This window comes from Haliaeetus albicilla, chromosome 7 (assembly GCF_947461875.1).
Source record: "Haliaeetus albicilla chromosome 7, bHalAlb1.1, whole genome shotgun sequence".
NCBI lineage: Eukaryota > Metazoa > Chordata > Aves > Accipitriformes > Accipitridae > Haliaeetus > Haliaeetus albicilla.
The window spans coordinates 20,531,716-20,548,849 of NC_091489.1; the positions used below are offsets into that span (position 1 = coordinate 20,531,716).

General features: G+C 42.2%; 1 protein-coding gene across 14 annotated transcripts in view; it reads left to right on the top strand.

Annotated features, from left to right (window-relative positions):
• The window catches only part of NHSL1 (NHS like 1), a 184,834-nt gene that overhangs the window by 135,219 nt on the left and 32,481 nt on the right, over positions 1-17,134 (top strand). For all 14 annotated transcript variants that reach the window (XM_069787202.1, XM_069787205.1, XM_069787195.1 and 11 more), the window contains exons 2-3: positions 522-674; positions 15,623-15,750. In XM_069787202.1, the coding sequence (XP_069643303.1) occupies positions 522-674; positions 15,623-15,750 (281 nt within the window). The remainder of the gene's footprint in view (positions 1-521; positions 675-15,622; positions 15,751-17,134) is intronic.

The following is a 17,134-nucleotide window of genomic DNA, read 5'->3' on the forward strand; positions in this document are numbered from 1 at the left end:
CGGCAATGGAAAGTAGCTAATTTGTTGGCTTCACTGGAATCTTTGTTCCTGGTTTGAGCGAGCGAGAGGTCAGAGAAGGTTATTTCCCGATACAAATGAACCTGTCGTAATCTCTCATGGCGACTGTCATATTCCCAGGGTCACCTTTGAGCAAAAGGAAGCTATCCTGCAATGCACAGCGCCTGGTGGGATCGGGGGACAGGGAAACTGATCTCGTTTGTGAAGACTGGGAGCTAGAGATGGGGAAAAACAGAGTTGCAAGTTCAGAGTAAATAGGACAGCAAGTATAAACATGGGAAGGGGGAAAGGTGTTTCCTACATAACATAAATTTAGAGTAGAAATGAGAGGAAGGTTTTTAACTGTCATGGAAGTGAGGTTCTAAGAGAGCGTTTTGATGGGACTACAGTGGCAAACAATCTTTTTTGTTTTAAGATGATGCGCAACAAACTTATGTGTGGGGTTTCACGATATAGCTATGTACAACAGCATTTAACTTTCTTATTATTGTCTCTCTCTGCAGCGGTTTCCAACCTAGATGAAGAGAGTAGATGGACTGTGCACTACACCGCTCCGTGGCACCAGCAGGAAAATGTCTTCCTGCCCTCCTCAAGACCACCTTGTGTGGAGGACCTGCACCGACAAGCCAAGCTGAACCTCAAGTCAGTACTGAGAGGTAAGATGCTGCTGCCGGCACAGATGTGTCCTAAAGGGGCGGTAGTTTTTTGCCACAGACTTTGCAAACTTAACCAAATTGCAGGCTTCGGAAGAAACTTACTTATTTTTCTGCCTGCAGCACATCAGGAACGTTAGTGGGATTTACCCACTCACATCTAGGGACAGGGCAAAAATGCTTTTGCTATCAAGGGACAAGGAAACGTGTAACCTGGCAGAGCTCTCCAGAATGGAAAAGGGGACAACCTTGTGTGTTTTGGCCATTTCCATTCAGTTTTTGGAGTGTTTCCAAAATGGTACCTTCAATTTCAGTAAGTCCTGAGTTACTCCATTTATACTTCAGTGTAAGAACCACATCAGAGGTGTTTCATTTGATGATTTCTTTTGTTCTTGTACAGTGTCATTTCCAGGGATGAGGCTACTTGTGAGAAGTCAGAAAAGGTGCTGAGGGAAGAGAAGGGAAATGGGGAACAGGGCACTCACAAGGACTCCTTCAGTAGTGAAAGTGCTTTCTTGCAGAAGGGTGCAGCATATTTTTAAGGACCAATTTTTACCCTTGGTACCTTCTTCGGGGGTGTACCTGTACAGTCTGGCACAGAAGGTGTTGTGTTGTGTTAGTGCAGCCATGAGGCCAGAGGCAGGCAGCTAGCGGGGAGGACTGCAGAACATCTGTCCCTGGGCCAGAAGTAAAGTTTAAAATTACAGCTTAATGTCTGTGTTCTGGAAATGGTTAACCTAGATTTTTTCTTTACATTGGCTACTTAACAAAGGGGGTTACCCTGCAAAGAGCCAACTCATTTCAAGTCCCTTTTTGTTTCAGCAGGAACTGCAGGTACTTGATACCTTGCAAGTTAACCTGATTTAAAAGAACATTGTAATTTTTTGTTTGTTTAACATGACATTTCTGCTTTTTAGAAGTGCAGAAAACTTCATTTTGTATGTCTGAATAGAGAAGTGTTTGGCTGCCCTATTTTATTTCTCTTGCCGTTTCTCCAGTTAATTGATTTTCACCATCTCTTACTAGGTGCCTTTTGTTATCATTTAATAGGGGAGTCTTGACAGCCAGTGTTATTAGCTCATGCCTGGCTCAGCAGATAGTGTGTGTGTGTCCTCTATACTTATTACTGGATTAATACGTTTGTACAGCCCTTTAGCCTTGAAATGTTTACTGTTCCCTTGCAGGCACACTTACCAGTTCTTCACAAAAGAAAAATATTTGCCTGCTTTAGATTAAAAAGAATACTGCTTGTGGCTAGCTTTTTGTAAACTTTTAACTACTCATTCTTCTATTTTTCTCTTCTCTGTTTGGGACTATTATCAAAGAAAACTGCACAGGCTAAAAAACTGCTGTCATTTTCTTGTGTTTTATCAGAAATTTATCTACTGCAGTTTCCTCTTCTATTTTGATAAATGTATATCTAACATATTTGTGTGAAACTAAGTAATATATGCTGCTTCCCTAGCTTACATATCTGAAGTTATTTTAGTCTGCTGGGATTTTTCTCTAGAGCTGCTACTCTTTATAAAACAAAAGCTATTCAGTCCTACTGCAACTTACCAGTTAGCCATTTGTGTTAAATAAACTGGCTTGTGCCGATGATGTAGGGCTCCTTGGCAATGAAGTGAATTTCAGTTTCATGCTTTCAGGGCAGTAAGTGAGAGAAGAAACTGTGATGCCTTCACCAGACCTCAAGTTGCTGACATAGTCAACAAAACTCTGCTATTTATTTATTTTACCTCCAGCTCCTTCCCTGGGCCATATTTATTCCCTAAGAGCAGTTTTAAAATAACTCTTTGCTGTGGCCTGTAGCTGTCCTGAGTAGCTACAGCATGAATTTAACACCATTTTCAGCAATTTCATTCTTGCTGGTCGGGGTTCTGAGTAGTAAGAGAGGTACCGAGTAAAGTTTTATCAGTTTTACTCTGCTGCTGCTTCAACCAGCACTGTGAAATTAGGAAGATGCCGGTGCTTCTGATCACATTTGGAAGATTGGGTTAAACGTTCTGTAGCCAGAGCTGAGTTTCATTCCGTGTGAAAGGGCTGTTGAAATTGTGACGTAATTGTGACAACTGCTGAACTGCTTTTCCACCTGCTGCTTTAGAAAAGACGGAGTTTTCTAAAGCTTTTTAATGGGTAGGAAGTAAATTCAATGCTGTGTGATTATAGGATAGAAGACCTTGGAGAAAAGTAGTCTCATGAGAAGAAGCACTGTTAGGCTATCATGGGAACTTTAATTCTGCTTTTCTTGGCCTCATGATGAAGCTTGCATTTTGACGTCTTTTTGGTGTTTCAAATTCAGGGGTTGGGGTGAAGCATGGGGCAGTAGAACAGCTGTATGTGACCCGACGTGCTGCATGGGTGGTGGGGAATGAACAACGTTGGATGACAAGGTGTGCCGTACTCTGTGCAGGAAACAGTGGGATGAATCCCCCATTCTCCAGAAAGCATTTGCACAAACTGGAAAGGAGTAGAACAAAAGCAAAAATAATTTTTTCGTTGTTGGAAGTTGGAGATGAAGTAGTGGACATGCATGGCAGTGGAGAAATACTTAGGTTTGGTAATAGGGGAAACTTCCTCACAGTAAAGATACTGAAGTGCTAAAATAAATTTTTGGGGCCATGAAATCATTGGAGGTTTTTAAGAACAGGTGAGAGAAACACTACTCAGAAATCGTTCGTGCATATTTAATCCTACCTGCAGAGAAGGTTGGGAAGGAAGAGATAATCTCTGGTGGTCCCCTCGAACCTGGTGATGTGGTCCTGAGGGCTAGTAGCTCTAGTAGCTATAGTTCAGACCATTGAAACATGTTTGACAGTTTTCCAGTTCTGTTCTTGTTTGGATTATGAGACCTGACATTGCTGGTACATAGCAATTTGATTGCAGACTATTAATTTGTTACTGCATTCATTGCTCCCCCAGTGAATGGAAAATTAAGTGTAAAACTTAGGTAACAAATAGTAATTCACATGCAGAGCACAACAGTCATTTAAATGACCTGTAAAGATACTGAATGTATAAAATCTTTCAAAATGATTCAAGCAAGGTATTCCTTTCTGTCAAGGTGTTTTCACCCATCTAATACTAACCAGATGAAATCCTGGCTAGCTTTTAAGACAATGCAAGGTCAAACCTATTTATTCTGGTACAATTTTAACAGCAGATTTTTGACAGCATAGGTCTAGATTAAAAAAAAATCTAGTGGAATAGATAAGAAGCTGTCTGTTGTCTAGAATAAACGTTTAAGCACCACTTAAGGACCAGAAAAGCTATTTTCACTGCTTATTCTTAAACTGGCTTAAGAACAGAAGTTGGGAGTAGCGATATTAAAATGTATGATATCTAACCTGTCTTGAAAAATCAAGTATTCTGCTTGGTGATCTCTGCACGCTCTGCATACCTTTACAGGAAGCAGTGTTGTGTTTGGAGGAGGAAGAGATTTTTTTAATTTATTTTTTGTGCAGTTTATTATTTTACTTCATATATTATATATTGAAATGTCCTCTGCTTATTACACTGGGGAAGTGGATGCAGCATATGGTAGTAGATGTTGCATGGGGAGATTTTTTAGATTTTTCGTACCTATAAGCTGGCCTTTTACTCTTTTGAAATCAGGGGGAAATATTGTGCTTTTCCTTTATGAAGCTACTTTCAAGTATACATGGTGAGATCTTGCATTCAAATTTGTTCATAACTGAGGTAAAGCTATGTATCCTCCTTTAGGCACACAAGTGCTCAGGTGCCACCTGAAGTTTTAAAAAGCAGTATTGTCCAGTAATTTGAATTAGAAAATGAAGCACCTGGAAGCTGGAAAGTTTGTGGTGCACGGTATATCTGTTCTTGAGAACTGAAGTGGCTTTATGTAACTTATATTAAAATTTAAAGTTGTCACTGACTAAAATCAGTGGCTTGATATGTTTAACCCAGGCTGCGTTACTACATTTTAAATGAAAGCTCTCAGTGGCTTAATCTGATGGCTAAAGCAGAAAAGCAAATTCAGCTGCACTTCACAGCCACCGTACCATTGTAATGTGATTTAAATGTTTAGAAAATGATGCAGTCGTGGTGATAGTGTTTTTTTTAATGTTTTGTTTGCATTGGATAAAACAGGATCTCCTTTTCTTTGGGGAAGGAGCCAGGACCTTGGAGTGCCTGGTGGAGCAGATGGGGCGACATGTGCCATCCAAGGTGCCTGTTTCCTTACCCGCAGGGCCAAACTGCTCTAACTGGCCTTTCCTGAGAGCCTATCTTAAGTGGCCTCTTCGTCGTGTTTTTCACAGTCACCTTATGGAAGGTGTTTCCCAGCATACAGACGTTCAGATAGAAACAAATCAATATTGACCCTTGAGGAGTCTTGTGTGACTCTGTGCTCCATGTCACTGTTTCCTCCTAGGGAGTCGTGAAAATAGGAGATGAAGATGACAGATGAGAAGGAAGAGCTGAGGCTCTGCATGGGGTCAGGATCCTCAGATCGATCCTCTCCCCTTGCACCGTGTGCTCTGCTTCAACGCTGAAGGGCTGCTTGACTTACTATTCAGTCTCATGTTGCCAGTATCTACTGAGTGGCTGGACCAGCTCTGAGAGTCTGGTCTGGACAGTAGCAGAGCTATGAATTTAATGTTGTTCAGAGTGGCATTGGTTCATTTAAGGCAGACCGTTATCTGTGCTAAAGGGGCAGTGCCACATACTGCAGTATTTCCTACAGCTTTTTTGGTCCGTGAGGCCAAGAGGTTGAGTGGGTGTTCAACCGGCATCAAGAGGGTAGCACCATAAAAGAGCCCTCATCCCTGACACCGTGCGTTGACAGGTCTGGCTTGTTGCTCTGCAGCATGGTCATGTTTCAAGGACCATAGTCTGAAGAAGTCCATAAAGTACAGTGGTCTTCAGCTGGAAGCACATATACAGTAGCAGTAGTATATAGCAATGACGCAAATATTTGGTAAGAAAACTAAACTGAGGCTAATCCTCATTTTGCTAACTGTACTATAAAATGACAAGCAGTAAAGCATGAAGCGTGAAGACAGGGAGGAGACACAGCACTGTTGTGGCGTTGCTTTGCTTAACTGCTTAGAGCGTGTCATAAGTGTGCCTGTCTACCTGTGCCGGGACAGGTTTGCAGCGTTAGCAGTGTGTTCACAGGTGTAGGTCCAGTGTCCTAAAGGAAAGCCAAAAGTAATCTGGAACGCACTGGCCTCAGATATTCTTGCAAACTATGATGAAGTGAAGGAACAGAAAAAAATTTTCCTATCATGCACCTGAACCCTCTTTGCTTCTGCATTTTTCAAACTCTCCTATATTCTCCCTCAAACATGGATATAAGTCAGTTGCAGGGATAGAAGCCAGAGCAGGGCATATATAGCCAGATTTCCAATGGGCAGTTATCTTCCAGTTCCTGCAATTAGCAGCGCAGAGCACTTGATTTAAATCAAGAAAAAAGTGGGGGAGGACAAGCTCCACTGTTGTGCGTTGTCACTTGTCCATGAGTTGAGAGACAGCAGGCATAAAGGGAAGTGATGAAATGACCATGTTAATGTTAAAGGGCAAACACAGCCAGACTGGAATGATGTCAGGCTGTCAGGCGATAGCCAGCTCCTGAAGGGTCTTGTGGACGCTCTCTCTGCGCAGTTAAAGTTGCAGATGAGGGGCGATGTCTTGTCGCACGCTGCTGGTTACTGCCCAGCCTGGCTGTCCTTTCCAGCAGCTAACGAGGTGTCAGATACCTACTGAGGAAGGTGTAGGAGTAAATAGTGGGAACAGTCCATATGCTGACTTTCATACTCCTTTTTAGGCTGTAGCTGCGGAGACTTCCTGCACAACTGCCTGTACTTCGTGCCTTCCTCCCCTGCCCCCAGGGTAATTGTGTTGATTCAAGCTATGTACGTAATATAGGGCTCGTTGTTCCAATGTCTGCGATGATTCATTTATTATCTCATCTTCAGAAGAGCTGGATTTGGCTGACTGTAGCTTCTGTTTAGCTTTGTTGGCCAAATTCAAGGAATGTATTTAAGCAGCAGTGATTGAAACACTTGATTTGTTTTCCAGAAGACATCTGGTTAGCATTGTCAAATAAAACCGGATTTAAGTAGTTACTCATAAAGCCTCTATTATGTCTTGCTGCAAGACCCTCCAGACAGGTATGTGTTTAGCCTTTGTTTTCTCAGTGCATCTGCCAGATCACTGTTCAGATGAGCAATATTAGGGTCAGCCCTACTAGTCGATAATCCTGCTGAGAAGATTATGGACTTAAAATAATCTTATGTTTCATTAAAGAGCTGCAAAATAGGGTGGAACCACTTTATTAACAATAGATCTGGTTCAGGTTCAGAGAGATGTCAAGATGTGAGCTCCCTACCAACTGGAAACCTTAATGAAGTAAAACACCATTAAAGGCTAGGGGTAGACCATATGTTCCTGAAAGGCCTTGGAGCTGTAAAATCAAAAAATAGAAATCAATTTATTTATTTCAACAGTCAAGTTGGTACCAGAGGTTCTGCCCATGTATCCTGCCCTTTTTACTGTTCCTGAATTAATTCACAGTACATCTGTTGATGGTTTTGGCCAAGTTCCATACTCTAACTGCCCTTTCCAATAAGGAATTTAAAAAAGTGAATATGCAAATGAAACTAAGCAGAATTTGACTGGGAGTCTACACTGCACATGTTTGAAAGCTGCTCTTGTGCTGAAAATTGAGCTACTTGGAAGCACTTAGGTTCCCTATTTTAGGTTTAGTTATATAGTGCGGTGCTGAGTGTAAAAACATACAGGGTGGCTATATTGCATGATATACATGATAAGTGAAAGCAGTTCTAGTGAAAGGGTTAAAAGAAGGTGAACATTTCTTTAAAAATAACACTAATTATACTATTTTTTTCCTAAACCAGATTAATGTGTTTTCTGAATGTTTTATAATACAAGTCAGAATCAGTAGGAAGATTTAACTGAAAGATATCAAACCTCACCCCATTTCAGATCTGTACCTTTAGTAGAGAGAAGAAACTGAACAGTTACTGTCTGTGGTGTAGTATCTGTGCTAGGTAAAGCAACTTCCATCACAAGGAATATCAGACTTTTGGTTGTTTCCCTTTTTGCTTTTCTTCCTCTTTCCTCTCCTAGAATGGGGTGTTATACATGGTTGTTTGCAGCACTTTAGATAGCTTTGAGTTTAACATTAAGTGTCCTAGGAGAAAAACCAATAAAAATGCTCTTCATATTTTTATATTAGCTGTGTTCGGTTGTCTAAGAAACAACAAATATCCATAAAAATGCCAGAGAAAAAGCAGGGAGAATGATTTTAATGCCAGCATCAAACATGCAAAAGGAAGCAAATAAACTGTTAAACTTAAGACATCTTGTCAGCGCTAAACGTAGTCGTATAACACACTTGCAGAAATTTAAATTAGCTCAAGACAAACGATGATAATTATTTTGAGCACTCCCCAGTGACAGCTTGTTAACAAATATAATTTGTAATGGCTGTTGCATTTTGGTGCCATTAAAAAGGTTTTCTGTATGGCTAAATCATGCAGATTACCTGGGGAATTAAGGGTGGGATTAAATGTATTTGTTTTTTAAAAGCTGCAAGAAAAGAAAGAAAGGAGTGATCAACGTGTTTGCATTGATTTAACCCCGTTGAAGGTATTTTCACATTGCAGAGCTCCTTTCAGTCTGGATCCTTCTTAAAGACTTGCATCTGATTTGGACACTTGAAAATAAGTCTGGTACACTTTAATGTTGCACTTTCATGCCCCATCCTTGTGCTAGTACAAGCATCTGTACAGCTGAGCCCTGAAGCAGCTTGGAGAAGCCAGTCTGGAAGGACGGGCTTCCCAGCCTGGCTGGGCATCCCATTACAATGTCAGGACACTCTTCCCAACGAGGCAATGAGCACTTGTGCATTGGAGAGAATAGACCTAACATAAATACATTTGGTTGCTTTCAGTAAGATTTCTCTGCAGTATCCATTCAACAGACTGCTCTGTTGCAGAGTCCCACAGCCCTCTGTTAGGGTTACCTTCATCCCGTGGAGCCCAAGACATCTTTGTTTCTGGGAAACTCCCCACAGCATCTGATATTAAAAGCTACCTGTGTGGCTGGGCTTGGCTGCTAATTCAGAGAGGGAACACGTAAGTCTTAAAATCTAAGTCTAGTAGACCTTTCTCGTTAGTCATCAGATAAGAAGGCCTTGCAGTAAACAATTAAGTTTTGCCAGTGGGTTAAAAACTTGCCACTTCATATGGCACTTGCTTGTGGAAGAAGCCTGTTGGGTACCAGTGTTCACTGTCTCCAGGCTTGTCTTATGGTTTTCTGTATGTACTGATAAAAATAAAGATCTAGAAATAGCGACGTAAAATTGCATTTGGGGGGAAGAGAGAGGAATAATAGGCAAGATAGCTGGATTGGCAAAGGCTGGTATTAGCCAAAGCATCTAGACTGAGCTGTTGAGCAGAAGTTTTTTCAGCTGGGTTGCCACGGTACTACATCTGTTGCAATTCCTGACCCATTAAAATGGGAGTCTGAACAAAACAGCACACTGGATATATCACAGCTGAAGTTCATGAACTTGCCTTGCAGTCAGCATTGGTTACAGTTCAGTTGTTACACAAGTGCATCATTGCTGTGGCTTTACAACATATTTTAAAGCTTTGATATAGAAGCACTCCCTGTGATAGTCAAGTTCTGCAGATGATACGGGGATTTATACATTTAAGGGAAATGGGCTTTGATCCAAGCTGAATGAATTTTTGGGAGGAATATAAAGTGGTAGAGGCAAGCTGTCTGCCTCATATTTAGATCCAGGGACAAAAATAGATGCTGCATTGGAATTAAATTGAGCTGCTTTTTTTAAAGTCATATTTAGCATGAGATATTTGTCGAAAACAAGATTGCCTTTGTACAGCTCTGCTTTTATATTAGCCTGTTTCATCGACACAAAGAGAGCTGTGCATTCTTATCCCCAGTTTACAAATGAGGGACTCATAAAGAGGCACAGAGCAAAAGGCAGTAATTTTAGTTAGCTTTACTAACCAAAGAGACCTTTGAACTAGGGCGTCTGTTTTAATTACAGTCTCAGGCATAATCATTCTCAACAAGCTCTTTATCTTGAAAAGTTACCTCCCTGAAATTCCCCAGTTAACTGTGTAGTCCAGAGTTACCTTGGTCTTATCCACGTCTTACTACATCTCTGCAAGTAGACAGAGAGTCAGCTGTGCCCTTGAAGAGGTCCCAGTTTGGTAGGTGTGCTCAGAGCATGTCTCGGTACACACCGGTGCGACCAGTCCCACACAAGATCTACCTGTGGCTGTTACACTTCAGGTGGCAACCTCTTTGCATAGCATTTAGAGCACACTGTTAGGAATTTGGAGATTTAGCCTATGCTCATCTCATCCTTAAAGAATTTAAATTCGTATCTACATGAAAAATGCTTTCTTAACTTGCAGTACTGTATTTTAAGCAACTGTTGGATAAAAAGCACATAATCCTCAGAAGCAGAGATGTTGAAATCCCTGTTACGTTCTGCCCCTCGCGAGAGGGATGCCCGCAGCGTTGGACCCAGCTTTGGTCGTTACTTGTGTGCTGAGGACGAGAGTTAAGGCACCTCAGGTTCTTCCTTGGTTGACTTACCCTGAGGTGCCTCGCTGTATACCTGCGTGCTGCAGGCAGCGTGTAGATACCTGCTTGGACTCTGCATTTAGGAGGCACACACGCGAAATTTAGATTCCGTTGTCTCTGCCTGTAAATGTTCTTAACTGGATCTAACCTGAAGTGATTTGCTCAGATGCAGCAATGCCGGATGGGGAATCCAGCTCTTCTGACACTTACGCCTGTCTGTCGCCAACCCACGAAGTCTTGGTCATCTCAGCCTAACTGGAAAAACAAATTCAAAATATGCATGAAGTAAATTAAAATGATAGGCAGTTATTTTTCAGCTTTGAAACGTAAGGTTCTAATAAAACAAAAAGCAGTGATACCGTATATATTGCAATTGTTAAAGTGCAACATGACCTATAAAGTAATGGGTCATTTTTAAAAGTTCGCTTTTACCAGATGAATGTGTATTGTACTCCAGTCTGTCTGGTTTTAGGTGACATTTTGAAAAGCTACTTGTAAGATAGTGTTTGTAGTTGTGACTTAGGGAGGAATGTGGTTTGTGGGTATTTACAGAGGAAGGACTTGGCTACAATGTTTGAAGATTAAAGAAAAAAAAAGATTTCAGACCTCAGGGAGTAGAGCAGTTTTCCAGTGATATGTGCAGTGAATGGATAAATGTGTTTTAATATACTAGTCAGCAGATTTATTTCTGTAGTTGACAGTTTAGCTGACTCTTGCAGTTATAGCCTCTCTCTAGTACAAAAAAAAAAAAAGAAAAAATCTCACTCTGTAAAATACAAGTTACAACATGAAAGGCTCTGCCAAGAAGTCACCGTGACTTTAGCTGAGATAATTTTTCAAGCATGCAGATGCAGCTGTCAGCTCATCGCTTGTCCCTTCTTGCTGACGAGGAGACAACAGGGGATGGCGCAAAGGCAAGCGAAGCGTGTGCTGGTCTTTCCCCTTTCTCTCTCTGCAGCGGGGGTTTCTGTCTCGGTGGCTTTGGGCAGCTCTGCTCCTCCAGGAACTTGCTGCTGGTCTGACTGGCATTCTCTCTTTGGGTTTTAGCAATTGGTCTCGAGTTCCAGGTGCTGTTCTTGGAAACGAGGCAAATTCAGGTGTTTCTGGGACACTGTCTCTCAGTCTTTCATTGCTTGACCCATCCAGGAGGATGGCTAGTTATGCTAAGCAAGTCGGAGCTATTCAGATGTCTGAATAACCTTGATGCTGATTTTCTAAGTTTATACCTGTAAATATTGTGGTAGTTTAATTCTTTAACCAGTGTCTTTACTGGTTACTAATAACTACTTAGAAACACAGAAAAGTGGATTTTTTTTTTAATATTAAACTGTTTAATACATGCTTGTGAGAGTATGTCTGAGTGTGTACCTGTGGATGTAGATGGCTACAGAGCTTAAGGCCTGATCCTGCAACAGTCATGTGGGCAGTGTTTACTTATATGAGTAATCTCATTAGGGCTAATTTAGGGAGTGATGGTTACGAGTTCAGGCCTGAGGCGTGGAGGACTGGTCCAGGGTGGTGGCAGAAAGCTGTGCCTCTGGGCTGCCGCTGGGGCTGCACCTTGGGGAGATGGCCCAGGCTCAGATGGGATCCAGCCCTGAAAACCAGCACCCTGGAGCCTTTCTGCCTGCTGCCAGGTCAATACAGGGTGCCCTGACCCTGGCAGGCAGAAGAACAGTTTTAGGAAGAACCTCATGAAAAGTGGCACCTAGTCTTATACAGATCATTTACGATTAAAAAAAAAAAAAAAAAAAATTCATGGAAAACTTCTGAAAAACAACCATGAATCCATCTCCCCCTGACCAGTTCTGCTGCTGGCAAGGCAATGCGTTTTCCTTCATATAAACTTGAAGATACTGCGACTAGTTTTAGTGGTAGGAAGCTCGGCAGGTATGAAATGTTACTCAAGTTGGTTAAAGGAGAGGAAAGAGCCAACTCATCCTGTGCCCTCCCAGCAAACCCAGCCCTTCTTCCATTGCGGAGCAGTGCAGTGTGTAGGTCTGACTAAGCAGACAAGGTAAACATTAATCCTGGTTTTCCATGGTAATACCATGTCAGACGAATTACTGAGGTATCAGTGCTGTGCCTTCTGTTCACTCTGGTGATTTGTGGCTCAAATTACCATGTAAGAATCCTGTTTCAAGTTGTTGGAAAAGCAGTAAATCGCCTCTGTGTGTGAGACTTGGTGCTGTGTGCTATTGGCTCAGGGTCAGATGCAATTCCATGTGAGTTCCTCGTATTAAATGGAGAGGAGGTCTGGGCTGGGAGGCCTTGGAAGTATTTTCATATGCATGGCCTGACTGCCTGTCACAGAGGCCATATGATTTTACACGGAGAGGTAGAGTTATTCACAGCAGCGCTGCATTCAGTGCCTGTGGCTCAGAACTCTGGTGCAGAATGGCAGTCAGCTCGGCTGAGCCCTCGCTCTCAGCGTGGTGCTGCTGGTGCTCGCCTGTTCCCCCACGTACTCAGCGGGAGGGAAGAGAGCTCTCCTAGAGCAGCTTTCCTACTTACTCTTTCCTAGAGCAAGTATTTCTAGCTTCCTCATCGGTATTTTTTACATAAATAAAACCCTTTTATCTGAAAAACACAAACATGATTGCTTACAGAAGACCATGTGCACCTTTAATAATAGTGATGAGGTTGCGGGGGTTGCCTCCAGCTAGAACAGTTTTTAAACAGAAGTTGCCACCCTTGGTCTGGCAGTGGCAGTAGCTTCAGTTAGATGCAGTGATTGCGCTTGTGTTGCGCTTGTGTTGCACTTGTGGGCTGTTGCAGTGTGAAGTAAAAGGTATCTGCCTAAAACCTCTGCTGAGGTTTGTTGGCCTCGGGTGCCATCCGTGGTGTGTGTTTCCTGCTGTGCTGCAAAATGTATATAGAAAAGCTGTTCTTAAGGACAAATCACCTTTTCGTTGGTGTGGTTCACCTGGCAGTTTGTAGCAATTCTCTTGGCTTCTTCAGCAACGTCGCTGCAATAGTTTCTGATGTTACAGGGATCTTGTGTTGTGGACAAATGGCAGTTGTGAGCTTGATAAACTGCCAGTTTTTTATTGTCAGTTCACTTGAACTTGCGGTGGACTTAAGACCTTCGGTGTTGGCGTCCTTAAGTTTTTGGAGCTCTTCTGGGCTTCATGAAGTGCACTATTCATCATCTTCCTCTCCTTCGTTAGGAGAATAAATAAGGTCAAGCAGTTAACATCAGAGCGTGTGTCTATCATGCTCTGGAAGAGCCCATCGCCCTTGGGCTGTGCCACGATGCCTGGTGTTGGAGAGTCTCAGGTGTGGCCAGCCAGGACCCTGGGCATTAACCCAAGAATGGGAGGAAAAAATAATTGCATTCTTACATACCCCTGAAGTTGTATTCATCTTTGTTTGTGGTGATTAGCGGCTGATCTGAAGGTAAAACTTGCAGTGTCTAAAGTTGACAACTTAGCGTGTTAACCTACGGTACAAGTTGATGCAAGTCTTTGGACTGTCTTGTTCTGCCGCAGCCCGCTTATCCTGTTGATTTGTAGCTCAGACCAACAAACAGCCAGCCCATCAGGGTGCTCACATTTGTGAGTGTTATGTGCTGGATCTGGCTGGATCCAGTGCCAGATTTGGAAGGGCGGTGGAGGAGTTTGTTTTACTGCGGTTGCTGGCAGTCATTTTCCACCCCCTCCTGAAGTACAGCAGCTGTTTGCCAGATGCATGCAGTGTCAGCATGCTCGCATGTGCGAAACAGGTAAACCCTCTGCTCCTGAGATGTAGCAATTGATCTGGATCTCAAAACCCACCACCACCGTCCTTGGTCCTCGAATTGAGAGAGAACTAACAGGCTCATGCCATACTGCCCTTTTTGACCCCATACAGAAACACGTGATAGACGAGGACGTACATTTGGCTCTGATGGAAATGGCTAGTTGTCAAACTGTAAGCTTGCCTTCTTGATGTGCATGTGCAGATACAGGGGAGTCTGTACTGATTAAATCCTCATAGAGCTGTGGTTGCTCAAGGTCACTTAACCCATCGGCACAGAATCCTCCAGACCTCAGTCTCAGAAGCAGCTGAGGATAACAGAGGAAATGTATGCTGGAGTTGCAAATTCTAACTCCACTTAATCATTTGTCAGGCAAAAGCCTCTCTAAAACCTTGCCCTCAATATAAACATTGCATGTTTTCCATTTTAAGGGGTATTCAAAAGATCAAGATAGGGAGACAGATGATACAGTCACAGAAGGTATTTCTCCAGCAAGTGATGATAAAAGCACTTTGTGTCATGATAATGCCTGTGTATTGTGCAGAAATTTCAGTTCCTTAGACAGAAATGTACGAAATACTTAATTTTCTTTTTGCTTTCCTCATCTTTCAACAGATTGAGATATCTGTCTCTGGAAATGTAAAGCTAACAGTTTGACTGGGCTGATGAGTTTGGTTGCCGCATTTGAACATTAAATTTTTCCTTATGCTCTGGCGTCTGCTATTCTTTAGCACAATCACACTGAATATCAATTAGGAGGCGGGAAGATGATTGTGGAAAACTTGGGTGAGAGGGATGAGATGCTGACTGGGATTTTGGCTGTTTCGAGTGGGGTGCATGTTTGTTCTGAATTCTTTCGGAACTTTGAAACTTCTTCAGTATTAAACTACACGTGCTCTGCAGTGACGTGAGATTTTGAGATCCCTGTGATTTGCATTCCTCTCTCCAAAATCAGAATAAATGGTCTCTTCCGTGGGTAGGAAGACAAGACAAGTGGTCAGTGCCAAAGTTATTTAGCAGATGGTGCTTGAGTAGTGAGCAACATCATCATTTCAAGTGTAAGGCACATAATGGATGTCTACCGGCCTGGCAAATGAGACCCCCGGTGTTACTCACACGCTTCCGTCTCCCATCCTGCAAGATGCTGCCATCTGTCAAGACACGGAGCCAGGCCTCACTTAAATAAATAAATAAATAAATAAATAAACAAATAAATCCATTTCCCCTTTCCTTCCAAAGCTGTAGCCATCTCCTGGGTTAAATAAAAGCCATGTATATATATGGTGTGTGGGCTTATGGATATGATATATGTGAGGGAGGGGGAAATACAGATGCAAATATGAGAAATGCACCTTCGGGTTCTGTTACTTGGGACAGGCAACGCTAATGCATGGTGTCCTGGTTTCAGCTGGGATAGAGTTAATTGTGTTCTGAGTGAGTGAGCGGCTGCGTGGTGCTTAGTTGCTGGCTGGGGTTAAACCACGACACATGGTAAACGTTTTCAGAAAATATTCAGTACTTTTGTCAGTTCCATTGTACACGGAGTGTAAACAGTAATGGCTCTTGTCATGAATTAATCTCCTCTTTCTCTGTCTTTTGACAGAGTGTGACAAGCTGCGTCGGGATGGCTACCGGAGCTCACAGTACTACTCTCAGGGCCCTACCTTCTCCTCGTCCTCCAGCGCAATCTGTGGAAGTTACCAGGATGATTATGAAGAAATTGAACAAAAGGTAATGGTGTAGGGGCCAAGTGCTGGAAAGAATACATGCCTAGTGCAGTTTAATTACCTGCCTTAACATTGTTCAAATAAGGTAGGATTTTTAGAACATCGTAAAGATGCATATTCCTTTGAATTACAGTGATATTAGGTCGTCTGACTTCTGTAGTCTCTTAAAAATCCCAGTTCTACCCATGCGTTTATGTAAAGTTGCCACTGGCAAAATAAAGGTGTGAAAGCCAGAAGGAGTTTGGTAATGTTCTGGAGGGAAAACCCGAGCAAGGGTAGCTGTTTTGAATCTGTTAAGTGTTGACACTCAAATAGCAGGAAGAGCTATTAGCCAGCCATCAGTGTACTGGAACTGTAACAGCAACATGTACACACTTTGAATTGCTAATACAGGCAGTTATGCTGTTTCATTAGGTAGAGGCTTTGTCCTAATGCGTCACAACTGTTTGCATAAAGGCATCCAGAAGAATGAAAGATTGCCCACTGAGTTAGGTTTATCAGCTTTCTTTTCAGTTTGCTTCATGGTTTTCATGTTTATATGCCCACATCTCAACTCCGTGTATGCTTAGCTTAGAATCTAGAAATTAATTAAACAAAGAGAAGGGACAGTTGAGCAAAAATCCTAAGAAAGTTTTCAAGACGTATTGTTATTTATACAGTAATTTATGTATGCTTCAATTACAGAACTAGTAAGTTGCATTAGTGTTCTAAAGAAGAAAAGAATTTTTTCTCCTCTGTCGTTATCTTACCCTGTGTTACTTGTGAGCTCTGAAAGAGAAGCTAACTTTGGTGCTGGGGGAAACGACATCACTGCTGGGGTGGACAGCAAGATGAACTGGAGCCTGGCTGTCCAAACCCGAAATGCTGGAGCTCCTGGGGTTTTCAAGATAGATAATTCCTGAATACTTTGCCACCAACTGTTGCTCAGAGAGTGGGAGGATAACCTTGATTGTAATGCAGTTTAATTTCTTTGAATCCTTACTAAACCATATGTGCCTCTGTAGCATGGACTAAATAACTCTGTCTCTATACAAAGTGTGTAGATTCTGAAAGGGTCTGCTTCAAAGGGTACAGTGTTTTCAGTTCTGTTCTCCATGGTTTTTAATCACATAATGAAAGGTGTCATGGAATACGGACACTCTCTCATCCAGGTGGCAATTGCATTATATCTGTGTATTGGCAGGGAATGTTAGAGCATCTTGTATAGCTGTGTGTGGTATGTACTGGCAGTGAGCAGAGAATGTAAAGCACATTCATACTGTGGAATGCATTATAATAATAATTTGAAAAACCTCGCTGAAATCAGTGGAATTATGATTTCCACTGGGGAAAGTATTAACACATTGTTTGTTGCTATTAATGTACTTCATATATATGCATACATATAT